At 38.5% G+C, this 19,686-nt stretch overlaps 1 protein-coding gene and 1 pseudogene across 5 annotated transcripts in view; both read left to right on the top strand.

Annotated features, from left to right (window-relative positions):
• The window catches only part of LOC125883744 (zinc finger protein 239-like), a 128,580-nt gene that overhangs the window by 32,238 nt on the left and 76,656 nt on the right, over positions 1-19,686 (top strand). Inside the window, exon 1 of one of the 5 annotated variants that reach the window (XM_049568264.1) lies at positions 17,331-17,460. The exons of the other annotated variants lie outside the window; for them this stretch is intronic. Coding sequence (XP_049424221.1) covers positions 17,368-17,460 — 93 coding nt within the window. The 5' untranslated portion in view covers positions 17,331-17,367. Of the gene's footprint in view, positions 1-17,330; positions 17,461-19,686 lie in introns of those variants that run through there. 5 annotated transcript variants of the gene reach the window in all.
• The window catches only part of LOC125883756 (zinc finger protein 501-like), a 93,280-nt pseudogene that overhangs the window by 71,218 nt on the left and 2,376 nt on the right, over positions 1-19,686 (top strand).

Genomic DNA, 19,686 nt, shown 5'->3' with positions numbered 1-19,686 from the left:
TCCCATTATGATGTGTAGTTCTTCCAAGTTTATAGTAGTCTTCATATGACTCAAAAGGCAGTGGTTTCAGATCAGAATCACTTTGATGCGGTAAGAAAAGCTGTAATATACTTTGATAATACATTTCAGGGTCTTTCATCAGAGACAGTGTCATGCATCTGACAACAGCAGGTTGAGTTGCAGTTATTCTTCTAACATAGCCAAAGTCCCCCTTCAGTTTCACAATGTTTTCATCCTTTTTCATCTGGCTCCGATTTACTTCGGACTTTGACAACTCCCTGTATTCTGAGGCAAAGCTTGCAAGACACAGGTTTTCAAAGTTTAGAGTGTTTGTTCTATTTCGATATCTGTCTGACAAGCTGACCATCCACAGTTCTTTTTCATCAGTGGTTCCCTCTTGGGTCTGTTGTTGCAAAAGGTGGAGGGGTTTACTCATTTTCACAAGATTTTGGAATGAAACGTACCTTCCATGAGCATTTTTTGAAGCGGCATGCCAGTCAATCTGTATACAGCTTCTTGAGCACACACTTCTCTGTTGTGGAGATAGACTGTACCGAGTTCTTTCAAGGCTTGTCTTGCATCATGGTTTTCTTGATTTCTTGCCTCCTTTTGGGTACGCTCCAGTAGCAATCCCATTTCTCTCTCAGCCTTTGAAATGTATGATATGATATATACAACACAAGAATAAGCATCTATCACATACTGGATATCCATGTTTGCATTCCAGGCCCGTAAGAGATTTTTGTTATATTGATTTATCCACAGAGCATTTGTCTCTCTTTTGAGAACAATACTGGTTTTATTGCTTAGTCTGGCATGAGCTTTTTCCAACTGTCCTTGAGATATTCCAATTTTTTCAAAAAAATTCTCCTGTTGTTAAGGCTTAAGTTTAAGTTTATTTAATTTATATAGCACCCTGAAAAGCAGTTGGGCTTCAATGTCATCGTCGTTTAGTCATATTTGAAGCATCCTTGGACTCCTTTTCATTGTTATTTGCTTGAGCATTTCTGCAGATAAACATTCTGCAAGAGGGCTCACGTGGGAAATTAAATCGACATGTTGTACCCTTTTTCCTGCATGTTTTTGAATGCCTTTTGCTGTGTTTTTGAACACTTGTGACTTTCTCTTCCAAGTCTGCATCATTTGATGGTCTTTTGCAAGTGATATATTGATCTACAAACTGAATAACATCCCTGTCTTTGTCAATCTGTGGAGCATTTTGTACCCAAAACAGGCAATGAGCATGAGGAGATCCTCTGTGTTGAAATTCAATACAATAAAAGTAGTCCTTTATTTACCAATTGGGTTAGCATCCGAAAGGATAAGTTTGTTTACAGTTACTGGATTTCGTTTCAATAAATCATTCTTTTCCAGCCAGTCCATTTCATCAATATTTTTGTTTATGCCTTCTTGTGTCATAATTGTCTCCAAGATTTCTGTCCATCTCATTTCAGCACATGAGAAACAAGTGAACCAGGATGGTAAACCTAGTTGTCTCAGCATCGCAAATATATCTTTTTGTACTGATTGCCAGAAAGGAGGAGTACCATGGATAGACTTTAAGAATTCGTAACCCTGATCAAATATCTCTTGAAGAGATTTTCGATTTGTCAACATGCTTGCAGGGACATTCCTGATGCAGTTAGATGACCCTTTCCTCAAAGCAATTGAAACATTTGATAGAATTTGTTCAAGTTCAGAAATGCATTGAGCATAGAATATATAGTCTATATTTTGAGCGAACCTTCCATCAGCATTTAAGATTCTGTGTTTCAAATAATTTGCAAGTGTAATTCTTAGTGGTCTTTTGTCAGAGAAAGTTGGACCTCCTGTTGGATATAAAGATGGAAAACATTTAGCTTCATTGGACACATCTTTTAACAAATGGACAGGATTCCTTCCTTCAGCTGGAGCGAGGCAAAACACGTCATCAAAATGATGATCCAAAATTTCTTGGCCAACATCAACAGGTTGTAAACATGTATCCAGAAAGATTCCTTGTTGTTGCTCAGTATAAGTCAAAGTCTCCTCAACTTTATCCACTCCACTGTCATTGATTTGTATTCCCGAGTCTTCATTTTCATCCATATCAGTGTTTTGCAATACACCTTCGGTTGGCATGTCTTCAACTTCATCACATTCATCTTCCGCTGATTCATTTTCCTCCAAAGGGTTCACCCATTGGTCATTCACATTTATATCTGCATACCACATGTTGTTTTTAATCAAATACTCCAAAGCCATTTGTACATGTTTTGTTCTAACAAACTGATATTGGTAATGTTCTCTGTATGATAATTTCCTTCTGAGCTTGACTTTAATAATCAAATTGCTTTGTTCTTCTCTTGGTAGAATACTTGTGACATCATTGATGTTAGAAGACACACAAATGACAGAACCAAGAACCCCATTATGTCCTGATTTAGGCAAAGGAACAAGTTTCATAAATGGGATATTCAACACTACCAAGTGTTCTTCAAGAGAATTCAAGCATTTTAACTCCACCGGAATCGGTTCTAGATGAAGACTATTTACAGCACTTCCTTCAGGCATTTTACCATTCTGTAACTTTCCATGGCACGTACGACAAATCCACAATTTGTCTCTCTCCCAGCTGCAGAGGTTGCATTCGGCATCACATTCTTCATTTTGTTTATGCAAGTATGTAGTTGTGATACATTTGGTGGCTAATGCAGCAGTTTCACTGTTCTTTCTATATGAACCCACTTTACACTGAACGACTTGGTTTCTGAACAACAGTCTGTGACAAACACAACATATATAGATTTTTAGCAACTATATTATAGAAGTTTTTAATTGCATTAACAATATTCTTATTATTTTCAGCTTGTTTTAAATATTGTGATTTATGACTTGCAATCTTATATTTGTTGTGTTTAGGATTTGTGTTGTAAATTTCTCTCATTTTTTTCATTTTATTCATTCATTTCATTTTTTCAAATTTTTTGTTCCTGGTAGTCAGGATCAGCATAACTTTCTCTACTTTTTTCAAGTTTCTGCTCCCGATGGCCAGGATTAGTTCTGTACTTTCTTCTCATTTTCTCAAGTTTCGCCTCATAATCAGGGTCCATTTCAGGTTTCCTTTTGAGTCTCTGGGATCTGGTGACTTGCTGCAATCGTGTTTTGTGCTGAAAACCATCATTTTCTTCTTTGCAAATTCCTGCACAAATTGCTGAATCATTTTTATGCTTTACACAAGTAACAACTTCATAATGATTTCTATTGCAGTGCTTCAAGGCACATGCCTAACATGCTGTTCACATGTGTACAAGTTCCACCTGTCCGCATTGTAAGTATAAATGTTGATATTGAATAAGTCAGCTGTGGCTAGAATCTCCAGTTCCGTAGCCCATGAGCCAACATTCTTCATGCAAGAAGATGCCAGATAATTATCCACTGATGAATACTCATTTCGTAAATATGGAGTAAATGTCAAGTGATTTTGCTTCAGATGAGTCACAACTGCTTTTCTGATTTTATTATGTTGATTTTTTTCTCCACAAATTGAAAAAGAGATGGCTCTAAAAAAGCAGTTTCCATGACCATTTATGGACTTGGTATCACATGGTTCACCTATGTAACTGAATGAGTTTCTGTCTTCAGAGACTATTAGATCTTTCATCTTCACTTTTGCACGGCTTTCTTCTCACTGCTGTCTAGAGATAGGAAGAAATTGCAAGTTGGATTCTTTTTGACTAACAACAATTACTTCATCACAGATTTCCTCACATGGTCTGACATCTGTCAGGGTTTCAACCCCATAAACCAAGAACTCATCTGTCAAGGTTTGCTGCAGAGAAATTTCTTCAATAGTCTCTTTATTCTCATCGCAATCAAACAGTGTATTTTCATTATCATTTTCCTCAAGTCATCTTATATTCTTCAAGGTTTCAGCCTCATTACCAGTCCCTTCTGCTGTCATTTCTTTGGCAGTGCTATCTTTATTGTCATCATCTGGTCTCAGATCAGCATTCCAAAGTTCTGTCTTAGGACAGGTGGCTTGGCTGCTGATAGATGGCTCTGCAGTTGATTCTTCAGTGTGAGTCAACATTTCTACATTCACTCCAGTAATCTCAAACGATTCCCCAAAAGTCAATCCCAATGATGCTGCAAGCTCTTCAAAGTGTCTAAGAATATGAGCAATGTCTTTGTGATACACAATGACAGCTTTACCATCTTCATCTAGTAGACCTCTTTTGTTGCATGAATAAGGATCAAATACAGCAAACCAACTGCCATCTCTAATGACCGCACATGTTGAATCCTTGAGAGTTACCAAACAAGCACTGAAGACCATTTGTAATGCCATATCTAAAGGCTGCGTGGCAGCTTCTGCATTGTCATAGTCAAACACACCAATCTGTCCGAGTGTAGGAACACTCAAACTGAGAGAAAATGTGTCATTCTCCAGCCTGTAGATGTCAGGTAGTTCAGTCACAAGCATGTAGCCATATTTAGACTTTATCTTGCTGTTTTGCCGCACATTATGGTGGAGATTATTTCCATTCTCTAAAACAGTGTCAATATCATCAGTGCTCCACGTGCGTATGCTTTTCCTGACAGTCTCAACAACCACAATGAAACTGTTGGCAACGCAATGATTCCTTGAACAGCACATGATGTAGCAGGGATTTGACCAACATTTCCAGATCCATCAACAGAAGTGCTGATATCAGTTTTACCAGCACCAAAGCGGTCAGCTTTTTGTGCTTTTTTAGAATGTGCATGATCTACAAAGGCAGCAGAGGATGAAGCAAGGTTACCTTTAACAACATCTGCATAAGTCTTTGTAGAGCTTGTTTTACCTTGGACGGCAGGGCAGTGTGAGAGTTTGGAAGATTCCTTGTCATTCAGGCAGTCAGTTGAGGTATTGGGACAGACCTTTTCAGCTTTCTTTGCAGCATGTAGCTTTTTCATGATCTCATTTTTTTTTTACCTTTGCGTGGCATCTGAAAACATCAGTTAAACATTTAAGATCAGTTTATTCACGAAGACAAATTACTGTGTGATATACATGAGACAATGTAATTTTAGTAATTTTAGGATTTTTTTGTGTTCCTTTTACTTCTTAATCGACTACAAATTCCAAAATTGCAACATGCTAAAACAACATATTCCACAAAACAACATTGTTAACATTTTGAAAGGTAGAGTATGCACGGTTTTCAGAACAAAAAAATATGTGGACTTGTATAATTCCTCTCAATCATCACTTATGACCCACTACAAGAGTGTGGTGGTGTGTTTATCTGCATAAACTCAGCCCTCTGCCCGTATTACTCATTGTTTTGCTGTCTGGCTGGGCTCCTTCTGGACGGCAAGCTTTGGGCAGTGTGTTTGTAGCCGTGTTGTCTTTGTCTCTTTCAATGATATAATAATATTTTTTACTGGGAGCATGAACAGTGTTGCAAGTCTTTCCATTTTTCTGTGTGAGTGTGTGTAGCTCCAAGCCAATCACCGCACAGGCATTCAAACATTGCCACTTTGTCAGGCCTGTCAGCACGTGAGACTCACACACAGACACACAGTACAAAGCGGGGATCATTTTGTCGCCATGCAAACGCAGAGCGCGTTTAAACGTAATCTGGCAGAGTTGTGTGGATTTGTGAGTAGTTATTAGTGTTTTTAAAAGTTGACCACTGTGAAAAAGTCAGAAAATAGTGTTTTAATCATCTGTTTCAGAGGTTGCTTCTGCCCAGAGAGATTCACTTCATTACGTAGTACATACACTCACAGGCAGCGGAGCAGGAGAAGAGGAGGGAGAGTGGGGAAGTGCGAACCTTGAGTGAGGCTGTTTGCAAATAGAGTATTTTTTATTTGGAAAATACTGCATACTCTACCTTTAGGAAGTTATGAAAGTAACAGTAACAAACCTTTTACTTGTATCTTGAATGGCGTTATCTGTTTCTGGATTTAAGCAAAATTAGTTTACAAATGCAAAGGTAAATCACAAAATTCAACAGAGTTGGTTCTTTGTTATAGTTAGTCAATATTGTGAATGAAACTGATACTTATATGGATGAGTAAACCTGGAACACTATGGGTGGATTATGCTGTATCTATTGCAGGGAGCTGGGATGGGAGGTGAGACCACGGAGGAGGAGGACGTCTCCTGTTGCTGGCCTGGATAAGTGTCTACAGTGTCTACAATGTTCACTGAATCTTCTATTTTACAGTATTCACATAATCCTGATGAATGTTTGCTTTTTAAAAAGCACAATGAAATTGACAAATTCTAAGAATTTTGTCTTTATAACTGAATTTTTTGGCAGCATTTTAAAGTTTGCCTTTCCATACATGGACAGCTGAAATCCTGCACCTGGCTGACTGGTGACTATATTCTCACTTTCTCTTTTTTTAAAGATATTTTTGGGGCTTTTTAGCCTTTAATGGATAGGACAGACAAGTGTGAAAGGGGGAGAGAGAGAGAGGGAGTGACTTGCGGCAAAAGGCCACAGGCTTGGGGCGTCGGTGGCTTAGTGGTAGAGCAGGCGTCCCATGTACAAGGCTGTTGCCGCAGCGGCCCGGGTTCGAATCCAGCCTATGGCCCTTTGCTGCATGTCACTCTCTCTCTCTCTCTCTCTCCCCCTTTCACACTTGTCTGTCCTATCAATTAAAGGCTTAAAAATGCCCCAAAAAATATCTTTTAAAAAAAAAAAAAAAAGGCCACAGGCTGGAGCTGAACCCAGGCCACTGTGGCAACAGCCTTGTACATGGGGCGCCTGCTCTACCACTAAGCCACTGGCACCCCGATATATTCTCACTTTCTGATTAAGTCAGTGAGGTACTGGACGGTCCTTGGTGTCAGAGAGTGTGAGTTCAAGTCTCAACAGATACAAAATGCACATGGTAATGTCAACTTTCATGTTGTCTTCCTATTCTTCCGCTTGCTGTACAAAGCTACCTGGCCCAAACCATGGCTGTAAAGCAGCTATGATGTTCCGTTTGATTTTTAAAAATGAAACAAAACATGCATTCACGTTGAATTTCAGTTCTTCTTAAAATTCACTGTAAGTCAAAGATTGCTTTTGCGCTTGGAACCCACACATTGCAACTTGCATTTCATCATGATAAAGGTACTTTACTTGTCACACATACAGTTGTACAGTGAAATTTAATCTCTGTATTTAACCCATCAGTGAGGAGCAGTAGGCAGCACTGAGCAGAGCCACAGTACTGCCACCATGCTGCATTTCCTTTTATATATTAAACTCAAAATAGTAAAACATAAAATGAATTAAGTTTTACTTAATCATTCATTTAAAAGTCCCTTGTTTTGTATAACCTGAACAACCATTGCAGGGGTGGAAGTAACGAATTACAAATACTCACGTTACTGTAATTAAGTAGATTTTTTGGGTACTTGTACTTTTATGAGTATTTTTTTCAAGTGTGTAATTTTACTCCTACTTGAGTACAATTTACACCATGTAATCTACTTCGCTACTTTTAAAATCATAAGTCGCTATTGAGTACAGTCACAATTTGAATTAATATTCAAACCTTTCATCTGCATCTTTGTAGCCAATAAGGCTGTCCAATCGCGACCGCGCCAATTAAATTATGATGTAAGGAAAGGACAACTCCGCTGCAGCAGGCACAGGTGTCTGGCGGTAACATACCTACACAGTGGAGTAGAGACTAATTTATGGACTAAAGATTTGGAGACAAAGAAGCCAAGGGTGAGAGTCCATGCGCTCCGTGCAAATCCCGTGAGCTCCACGCTGCAACATAACGGCTAACCGGCGAGTCCAACTCCAGGTCCAGTAATTTCCTCTTTCATTGGCGTCATGACTGCCCAGTAGTACCTGGACAACTGAGGCACACAGGCATACAGGTATGTGGCGTGTCAGAGGAGAAACGAGCCGTTCACATTTCTCTCTCTGTGTCAGTAACGGCCCACATACCTCACCACACTTTAGGGACTGTTCTTTACTTAGGAAGGGACTGTTCTTTACTTGTCAGGGGAGGAGGGTGGCTGGTTGATTTTTATCATATTTATTTATTTTATTTTGATCCCCCCTGTGTTAATCACTCATTGATGTTGTTTTTGAAGTATGAATAAGTCAATAAGTAATTTATTCCATTGAAATATCATTGATGTATTATAGAAAAGTGATTTATCTTTTTATAAATGACAAAAGGCACATCTGCCTCATTTTCGTTGTGGTATCGTGATACTACTCAGAACCATGATATTTTCACTGGTATTGTACAGTGGGTCCCAATTTTGGTACCGTGACAACACTAGATGTCACAACCATTCCATTCGGGGTCACGCAGTGAGGCGGCTTGGGTGCCGCTTAAAAAAGTGTTCCCCCACTTTTGGGAGTAGGGAAACACTGTTCTCACAGAGGCCCAAAGTGTTCCCCTACTTCTAATTTTACAAATTAAGCACTGGTTATTAGTTTGGCTAAGATAAGTCTGCAAAGATATTGTCACTGCCATTGGTTTGCCTGATATTAAAATAAGATGGAGCTAGCTAACGTGTGCACGTGCCTGCATGCATAATTGAGCTACAATTCTTAGAAATGTTTTAGCTTAATATTTGGACAAACACCATCATTACAATAAATTAAATCTGTAGTCATTTAATACTCACAGGCCTACATTCAGCAGGCCTATATTATGTTCTAGAGTGACACTATGTCATATGAAACATTAACCATGAAAATCAATCATGTCATGTTAGCTTGTCGGTAAGGGGGGTAAATAGTGCTCCAAATTTAGGCTAACGTTTATCATGGAAAACAGGGCACAAGCAAGGGGTCCCTTGTTCTCTTACTTCAAGATACCTGAATGAAGATGTTTTCGTATGATAAGCGTTACCCCTTTACAGACACATCCACTTCACTCTAATCCCTTGCAGTTTTGTGCAAAACCCACGCGGTTATTTTGCGTGCGGTATTTATGTAATTTTGCCTATTCTATTTTATTATTCCTGCATATTGGGGTCCTTAAACAGTATTACAGTTGGATAAATTGGGGCTGACTGGAAAGCTGTGACCCTTGTGGAGTCATTGAGCCCCATGTATTCATGTGTGTGCCATGTGTTTACACTCTTGCCTCATAATAGTCATATCACTGCAGTAATTTCACTGTATAAGGTGAGCTGTTTTTGATATTTTATACAGGTGAATCGAATCGAATGCCTGCTATTGACGATGCAATAAAACATCCATCGGTTAAAAGTAATTAATACTACTACTAGTAGTTTTTGAGAAGAGTACTTTGTACTTTTACTTAAGTATTTTTTAAACACCAGTACTTTTACTTGAAATTGAGTACAGTTTAAGCAATGTAACAGTACTTGTACTTGAGTACAAATTTTCAGTACTCTTTCCATCTCTGAACCATTGCAGGACAAGGTGAACTCAAGAGGTCAATCCCAGTTCATGGAATCACATGGGCAATGCTGATGTCACACACTGGCTGTGTACTGATCAGTCAATCACCTAATTGCTGATAGTTTACACCTGGTTCAGACAGAAAAGAATTTAAAGGAGTTCTGGAGTTTTCCCCACTTATTTATCATGGAAGAGAACCCAAGAAAAAAGCCCAAAGCAGATCAAAGTGATGTTGCCACTGTAGAGGGATATATCAGTAAAGTGAGTGCAGCTAAGATATCCAAAAATGGAACGCATTACTTTAATGCAGTAATTCAGATTTCAAGTGAAAGATTTCACGATGTTGTTTCCTACAAGATGCAGCTCCATGCGCATTTTTTGAAGTTTACAGAAACAAGACAAGCCATCAGACTCTTCAACATAAGAAAAGCATGCAGTAAGTATTTATAAAACAACTCAACTTTTTGCTTAATCATCTTTATCATAAAATACAGTTCTCCTATAATGATCAGCTGACTAATTGTTTTACTTTGGATATTTTCATGAATAGGTTACCGACAATACTCAGAGTATGATGTGATCTGCAAATTCAACACCACAATGGAACCTACCCATGTCAACTTTCATCCACGACAACAAAAGACTGAAGAAAGCAGCCTGGCACAAGCAAAACTACTACCCTCTCATCATAAGGTAGATTTGTTTACTTGCTAGCTCCTCTTTCTCCACTGTTTAATCTTTAACATTAATAACTTAACAGTTTAAACATTAATATTGTCTTATTTCATCAGATTGACTCAATCAGATGCAAGATCACATCAGTTGCTACCCACAAATACACCGTCTCTGTCCATGGCAGTAACCAGGAGGTCACTACAGTGGTGGGGAATGACGGAACAGCTGCTATGAAAATTCAGGTGTGGAATGAACAGTATCAGTGCATACAGGAACAGAAGTCATACATTATTACAAACTTGTCAGCAAGACATTTTACTGGGCAATGTCTACTCAGAACAACTCCACACTCAACTTTTACAGAGTGCAAAGATATTACACTGCCTATCAACCATGAAGACACTGATGTGGATCAAAACATTAAAACACTTATGGGGCAAGCTGTTGCTGTGGACATTAAATCTAAATTACGTTGCATCATTTGTAAAAAGCACCAGACAGGGAATTCCAATCCCATGGACAAATATCACAGATGTGATCACTATGAAAGAAAACAAAAGATGTCAACATATGAGAAAACTTTAAGCGGCACTGTGACATTAAAAGAAACTGCGGGTGTACTAAGAGACTACAAAATCAACAATGCCACCATAACCCAAGTACTGCAACAACAAAACAAAACTGAATTGACTCACAATCCTGGTGAAATAGGAGAAATGCTGCTAGAAATGCTGACTGTGACATGTTTAGTGGATAATGATGACAATAGAATCATAAGGACTGATCCTTGCACATCGGTTACAGAGCCTTCTTTTAGAAATCAAAAGCAGCAGGGAGGGCAGCACGGCGGTGTGGTGGTTAGCACTGTTGCCTCACAGCAAGAGGGTTCCCGGTTCGAACCCGGGTGTGGAAGCCCTTCTGTGCGGAGTTTGCATGTTCTCCCTGTGTCAGCGTGGGTTCTCTCCGGGCACTCCGGCTTCCTCCCACAGTCCAAAGACATGCAGATTGGGGACTAGGTTAATTGATAACTCTAAATTGTCCGTAGGTGTGAATGTGAGCGTGAGTGGTTGTCTGTCTCTATGTGTCAGCCCTGCGATAGTCTGGTGACCTGTCCAGGGTGTACCCTGCCTCTCGCCCGATGTCAGCTGGGATAGGCTCCAGCCCCCCCGCAACCCTCAAGAGGATGAAGCGGTTAGAAGATGAATGAATGAAAGCAGCAGGGAAGTGAAGATGACACATGAGCTGCTGTTCCAAGAGCCTCCAGTGTAGATGGTCCAATCCTAAAAGTGGAAACAATGTTATTTTTCTTTTTACTTTTTATGTTCTGCTGTTCATGAAGAGTTTTTTAAAAAAATGGAATGTGTAGTTTTTCAATGTCATTCATTCAGGGGCAGTTCCCTATGCGACTATAGCCATCAAGGATCCTTGATTCAAGGACACCCTCCTTGAATCAAACCATCTCTACGGGGTCTAATCGCCAAAGACTTCCCTCAGTTTTATTCCTTTGTGCACATGTTAATATTCTTTTACTAAAGAAAATGAGTCTCTCCTGACTGAAATGTCATCTATGGTTTTAGATCGCTCACTCCACCCTGACATCTCACTGAATCTCTCTCTTTTTGCGCACGAGAGAAGTCACACTGGAGAGAAACCACACAGCTGTGACCAGTATGAGAAAGCTTACAAAACTCGAAATGCACTAATAAGCCATGAGTGTGTTCACACGGGAGAGAAACCATATAGCTGTGCGGAATGTGGCAAAGCTTTTACACAATTAAATCATTTAAATTGTCATCATCGCACTCACACGGGAGAGAAACCGTACAGCTGTGAGGAATGCGGAAAAGCTTTAGCAACATTATGGTCTTTACAATACCATCAGCGTACTCATACAGGAGAAAAACCATACGTCTGTGACCAGTGTGGCAAAGCCTTTGCACTGTCATGGACCTTAAAAAGCCACCAACGTATTCACACAGGAGAGAAGCCGTACTGGTGTGACCAATGTGGAAGATTATTTGCCCGGTGCAGTAATTTGAGAACCCACCAATGCCGGCATGCAGGAGAGAACCCGTACAGCTGTGACTAGTGTGAGAAACTTTTATCGTATGGTATGTTTTAGAAATCCACCAACGTGTTCACACCAGAGAGAACCCATCCTGATGTGACCAATGTTGGTAGTGACATTAAAGCCCACAAATGTGTTTACTCTGCATTGTTGTGGACATTTTCAGGGACAGGCAAACATCTTCCTACTGCTGACTAACAGTGAGTCTATTGACTTACTGTTAGTCTGACCCCTCCCCTTGGACCACTTTGCCTCTCAAGACCCGACCAGGAGCAACGGCTGGGACACCACAGCTCCCAGTATCATAGGGACATGAAAACCCTTCCACAATGTTCAGGTTTCCAGCTCAGACTGTTTGCTCCTGTTGATGACATCAGGACACCAAAGTCTTCTGAGCTCTGAGCATCATCAACAAGTTAAATAGCAGATTAATATGATGTATGTTATCATGTGTAACATATTTGATGTCTTATCCAGTGTCTTGCATGTGTCCTGTGTTTGTCCACATGTAGAAGACAGCTGAGTTTTTCTTGCTGAGCTCCACCTTTATAAAGACGGAGGCTCAGCAGGGCAGAGCGGAGTTGAAGCCTGTTTGTTTGTGTGTGGAGGATTTAATGTCCATATCATCAGATGAGTTCAGCCTTTAATACAAATAGTTTGTAGACTCTGCAGTGGGATTAAAGTTCCTGGTGTTGGTCTTTGCTCCTGTCACAGTCTCACTACTAAAGCTCAGACGCTCCTCAGGATCAGCTCCACAGTTTTACTCTCACTCTGTGATGGTGAGTTGAGATGGAGTTGTTATTAAAGTGATGCTGCCTCATTAAACCAGGCGAGGTCCTTGAACACAGTCTCCATCAGACTCTGTGAAAATCTGCAGCACATCCACTCTGTAGTTTATTCAGCCTGTTACTGTTGTGGACGGGGCCGTGGCAAAACAGATTTTGGCCACCTGAAAAACTCAGTATCAGTTAGCATTGCTGATGAATTCATTATTGCCGATGGTCACTCTGATTCTCTTTTCATAGAGATAGATGTAAAAAGTAGTAAAAACATTATAGTTGGAGTAATTTCCAGGCCACCAGACTCTGATATTGACATCTTCAAAATTCATTTAGAAAAACTCTCATATCGTATAAACAAAACAAATAAAACATGTTTCATTCTCGGGGACTGTAACATAGACCTCGTTAAGGATGATACTATGACAAATGACTTTATTAATATTTTACATTCCTTTTCATTTTTTCCTACAATCAATACATTCACTAGAGTTACAGAGTCTAGCAGGACAATAATCAACAATATCCTCACAAAGTCTCACAAAGCGCGTATAGATTCTGGTATAATATTCTCAGATCTAACAGATCATTATCCTATTATTTTATTCACTGATCTTGTTAAGAACGTTGATGATTCCCCTACTAAAACAAAAGTTAAGGTTTTAAATGAAAAGTCTTTACAAAAACTATGTGCAAACATGTGAACTAAAGCGTGGGATTCTGTCTATAATTGTAATGACCCGAATACTGCATATAATGTACTAATTAATGAAGTCAGCAATTCTATAAATTGTACTATACCTGAAAGACTCATAAAGCAAAGTGCCATTAAACAGAAATCCTGGCTTACAAAGGGTATTTTAAAATCTATCAATAAAAAGAATAAATCATACAAACAATTTGTTAAAAACCCTAGTGATGCAAATAAAGAAGCATATATAAAATATAGAAATAAGCTCACACAAGTAATTCGCATGAGTAAGCAAAGGTATTATACGGAACACATTTAAGTTTATTGGGGTGACCAAAAGAAATCCTGGCAGGTACTAAATGAAATCCTTTGTCGTAAGCATAAAAATACTATTCTCCCTGAAACTAAAATCAAGGGAAACTTCAAAAATGCTGAAAATATCACTGGAAATGCCACCAACAATGATGAACTCGCCAATAAATTTAATGATCATTTTGTTTCTATTGGAAAAAACCTCTCTCAAAAGATTAATCAACCACACAATGCCACATTTAGACAATACCTCAAAGGCAATTATTTGAACTCTCTTTTCCTTAGGCCAACTGATAGAGACAAAGTGTTGAAAATTGTTATGAAAATGAAGAGCTTGCACACAGCTGCTGTAAATAACATTTGTAGTAAAATTCTTAAAGCTATTCTAAGTGAAATTTTGGACCCTCTGGTCTACTCTATCAATCTCTCCTTACTCTGTGGAGATGTGCCTGATATGACAAAAACTGCAAGAATCGTACCAGTGTTTAAGTCGGGGGATAAAAATGACTTACATAATTATAGGCCCATATCTATTTTACCTGTCTTCTCCAAGGTACTGGAGAGAGTTGTCTATAGTAGACTGAGTGACTTTTAAAAAAAAATTAAAATCCTATCTCCACAACAGTATAGCTTTAGGAAAGAGAGCTCCACCTCTATAGCGATTCTGAATCTCTTGGAAAAAATGTATGATTGTATTGATAAAGGCGAGTTAGGCATTGGAGTTTTCCTTGATTTGTCAAAGGCTTTTGACATGATTGATTTTGAAATTCTTTTAAATAACATGACAACGGGAGGCTTTTAACAGATGACGTCCTGATGTTAGCTTTGCTGCTGCTGTTAGTTGTTGTTAGTTGTCCCTGTCAGCTGATGCTTTCTAGACATCGTGATTTCCCAAAACTGAATAAATACCACACATAGCAACACAAAGCTGCTTTGCAAGCTCAATCACGTTGTAACTAAGATATCTGCTGGAAAAAATATTTTTTTCACGGACCGGTTATTGAGTTTGTTTACATGGCGGTGGAAGCTATGAACGAGCTAACCCTTGTCTGCTGAGTTTTTAAAATGCCAGCTATTTTGTTGCTTTCTGTTGACGTCACATCCCGCCTTGAGTATATCCAATCAGCACCAAGTAACCCCCAAGCCCCACCCAGGAGTTTTTCGGGGCCGTTCCGAGTACCTACTCCGAGGCAGGGACTTGTTTAGCCTCTGTAAAAGTTCCGGAACTCTGTCCTTCGGGGGTGGTTCCTGCGGTGGAGACACGCACCAACGGCCCCAGCCCCGTAAATTTATCCCGAAGTTCCTGCGGTGGAAACGGGCATTATGGTGTCCCCCAGGGATCTATCCAAGGACCGCTCCTCTTTATTTTATATATAAATGATTTTATACATTGTTCTAACATTCTACACAAAGTTCTGTTCGCGGATGATACTAATTTATTTTTATCACACAAGAACATAAATGATCTGCAAAAGAATCTCAGTGATGAATTGATCAAGGTTGATACATGGTTAAAATGCAATAAATTATCTCTAAATATAAACAAGACAAACTTAAGAATTTTCAAACAGAAATCGGAGCAACCTTGAAGCTACTGATATTAAAATAAATGACAGTCCTATTGAGAGAGTGACGTCCACTAGATTCCTGGGAGTTCATATGGACGAGTTCGTAAATTTCAGGGGCCATATTGATGTATTAACTAAGAAACTATCAAAATATGTTGGGTTATTTTTCAAGTTGAGGCATTTCTTACCTGGTGAAGCACTTGTAACATTATATCAGTCATTATTTGAGCCTCATCTTAATTATTGCAATATTATTTGGAGCAATACATTTCCCAGCCACCCAGGGAAATTGATAATTCTGCAGAAGAAAATCATTCGTGCCATGTCTTGGTCTAAATTTGATGCTCCTTTTGACCCGCTCTTTCATCGTTATGGCCTTCTGAAAATTACTGAACTTAATACTTTTCATAATGCTTGTACTATGTTTTGTGTTGTTAATAAGCTCAACGAAAGACTTTGTGACCTGATTCCAATTTCCTTTCCTCCGCATTCATATCAGACTAGGAAGAAGCATTTTATTAGGGGAAAAAAAGGAAAACTCAAATGTACCAGCCTCAGTATTGTTTGTAAAGGTCCACAGGTATGGAACAATCTTGATAAAGACTTGCAAATGTCCCCATCTATACTTGTTTTTAAAAATAGACTAAGGAGGCATCTGTTGTTGAAATACTCTGGATTATGTTTTATTGTTACATGTATTTATTTTGTGCCTGGGCCCCTCTTAAAAAGCTTTTTAAGCTTCCTAGGGTGTCCCATTTCACATAAGATAACTACAAAAATGAGGATGTTGTACATGGTTTTAACTGATGTGTGAATAAAGAAATGAAATGAAATGACTGCTGCGCGTTGGTATGAAAGGACATAAAATGGCAGATAAGGGAGCAGAGAAGACCACAAAAAAATAACTGTATTGATACAACACTTAGCTCCAGAGAAAAAAACAGCAGAAATCAGGAGTGTGATTAAACAGAGACTGAAGGAAAGGTGGGGAAGCACTGGGAGGAAGAGAGGAAAGGACGGTGGTTTAGAATTGGCTTGATTTCTTTAACAAACATGGGATGAAGGCTATGAGCAATGAAAGAAGAAATTATCCTGAAAAAATAGCAAGAATGAGAAAAAAGAGAAAATTAAAACAAGAAAATTTGTTAAGAAAAAACAAAACAAGGAAATGAGCTGGAAGGAGTGCTTATAAAAAATCATGAAATTAAATTAAGAATTATAATAATTCTGTAACACAGTTTTAAAATGTAAGAATAATGATAATTATAATTATGGTTTTCCCCTTGCTTTTTTAAAAATAAATTTCTATATTAATTAATTCATGTATTTATTTATTTATTTATTTATTTGAAATGTTTGGACATTTTTGTGATGTCACTCCAGGTTTTAAAGGGTTGACAGAATTCAAAGGGGATTCGGAGAAATGAGACGTACAAGAAGGAGAGAAGAAATAAAAATATCAAGACCTGGATTTACTGTTCAAAATATGCAAACATAATACAGAGATGTGATCGCTGTGGGTAAGAAGAGACAGTACAGCCTGTTATGTACTGTCAGAAACATGAAGATGAAAGAAGGCGACTGATTCAAAACCTGAAAAGATATTTTACAGAAGAACTCAAGGAATTAATCTGATTACTATTTATTATCTGAAACAAATTATTATGATTCAGAAGACATGAGTTTTTTGTTGTTGTTTTTTCAAATCCACTTATTATTATAAACTGGATTATTAGACATTTCGGTCCACACTCCGCACCAGTAGGTGGCGGTAATGCCACATGACGTTGTTTGCCAACCGCCAAAAACCTCAAAGAAGAATCAGCAGGCAAAGGGAGGAGAAGAAGAAGAAGAAGAAGAGGAAGCGACTAGAGATCAGGAGCAGGAGGAGCAGTAGAGGAGCGGAATGGAGGAGGACAAGCAGAACCCGGAGCACCGGAGCAACAAGGTCCGGAGAAGACAAGCAGCAGGCTCGTCCTCTGATAGCAGCGATGTTGAGGTGAGTGTTGATGACGTCATGGATAAAAAGGGCTTGACAGCAGCCACACTAAAGACACGAGGAAGAGTCTCGAGGCTCCGTGGATCATCCGCTCATTCTCTGGTTCCACATCACATCTGGAGAAAGGAAATGTAACAAAGCAAAAAGGTTTTTATGTCTCCGTGTTTCCTGTTTTCATCTTTAACTCACTCAGAGTAAAGAAACACTTGAGACGGTCTGTGTTGCAGGGTATTTTCCCGCGCAGTGCGTCGCGTGTTCTCGCGAGCTCGCAGAAGAAACAATAGGCTCGTTGGAGATTTCAAGAAAATGAACAGCAGCAAGGATGAAATGAAAATGTAAGAGACTTAAACATGACTTCATACAGGTCTTCAAGGGACTGATTATTTTTAGATCATATCTTAATGGACGATAAATAATTCTTCAGTTCATTTTTAAAGCAAAATATGGAGGCTTTACAGTTTTTCCATTTGCAATGGTGTATATGATATTTAGCCATGATAAAAATAAATGCTCAATAGTTTCGGGTTCTCTTGAACAAAATACACATAAGGATTTACTTGAAAATGAAATCTTTGTGGTAAAGTTTCAGCAGCTGGATAAACATTGTTTACAATTCTAAAGTGAACGCGTCTTTTACTTTTGATGAAATTGGCCATTTAAGATAATGGAAACATTTATTAATTAAAATGTTCCCGTTATGGATTATTCTTACTTTTGAAAATCAGAAAACAATTTGCATTTCAAAACATTAGCAGTGACTTTGTTATTACATTTCTTAGCACCAACATACACTTCATCAATCTTTATTTCAGGCAACTTAATAACCACATGCGAATATGTAAGAGTGCTTTGTGTCATGTGTTTCAAAGGAAGCGGAATGGCTTTACAAATTGGACTGAACTCTCTGACGGAGCATTTTAAATGAAACTTTTCTACAAATGAATCACATTGAATAAAATGGCCATGCTCATCCATCAAGTCAACAACATATAACACTTTTTTCTCATACCATTCTTTTTTAAACAAGGGTTTCTTACTAATTGTAATGGTTCTATTATTCCACAAGGTGGAGCCATGTGGTGTGAAATTATGGGTCTATATCATTTTCCAGTAATGCAGTACCTGTTTATGGAAATCTGACAACTTAATAGGCAGTTTTGAAATCTCCAAATCACATTTCAACTATGTTGAAGTCTCCACCCATTATCACTTGATCTGAAGTGTAGGTTATTTTCCATCATTCACAAGTTTACCTAGTTCTGCAAACATGTCCCTGTCCGCAGCTTTATTATTCTAACCATAAATACACACTAAAATGTAACGTTTGTCATTTATCTCTACTACTACCATTAACCAATGATGTTATGCATCTGTTTGATTGTCAATTATCATGCCTGGAAACCTGTTAAACAATACCATTACTCCAGCTGAATGAGAAGTTCCATGTGCAAAAAAAGCAGAATCGCCCCACTGACCTTTCCAAAACTTTTCGTCAGTCACAACAGAATGAGTCTCTTGTAAGAAAACACATATTGATTTTTGTTCCTTGCAAAATAAAAAGATTGCTTTTAGATTCGAGATTCAAAGTGTTTATTGTCATATGCACAGTAAGGACACATGTTTCCTTGCAGAAAAATTCAAAAATTCATTCTTTTCTGTCACCAATTAATGGTAAACAATATAAATCTGAAGTATAAAATAGATCAAAAAAGGATCATTCACACTAATCATAATATAAATTCTGTGATACCCTGAAACGCATTATATTCTTAGACGGTTATTGTACTATGAAAACTCATACCGTGGCAGCCCTAGTGTGCTTGGATTAATTTGGCACAGCAGTCATAATTTTGTTTAAATGGAAACTAAACTCCTGACATTAACTGCTGGTGTTATTCACCACTATTTCGGAAGAAGGAAATAATGGGAGCACCAAGGGGACCAGCTTTAAGAGTCACATTGTCTTTGTGAATAAGTGCTGCACAGTGGATCTGATTTATGACAAATGGTTTATGTGGGTTATGAAAAGTAACTGATAAATATTTAAAGAAAATGAGAAAAGACTTTGGTGTGGCGGTTAGCCTGTACAGTCATGGGGGAGACATGAGCACAAGTCAAGAATCTCAGGTCCAACCCAAAACCACTAAACCACTAAATTATGGAGAGAAGTATCAGTGAGAGTCGCATTGATAAGTAGTATTGGTATCAATTCCAATCCAAAAGTCA

This window comes from Epinephelus fuscoguttatus, linkage group LG23, assembly GCF_011397635.1.
Source record: "Epinephelus fuscoguttatus linkage group LG23, E.fuscoguttatus.final_Chr_v1".
NCBI lineage: Eukaryota > Metazoa > Chordata > Actinopteri > Perciformes > Serranidae > Epinephelus > Epinephelus fuscoguttatus.
Note: the sequence above shows the minus strand (reverse complement) of the source record. Positions and strands in the feature narration are given on the sequence as shown.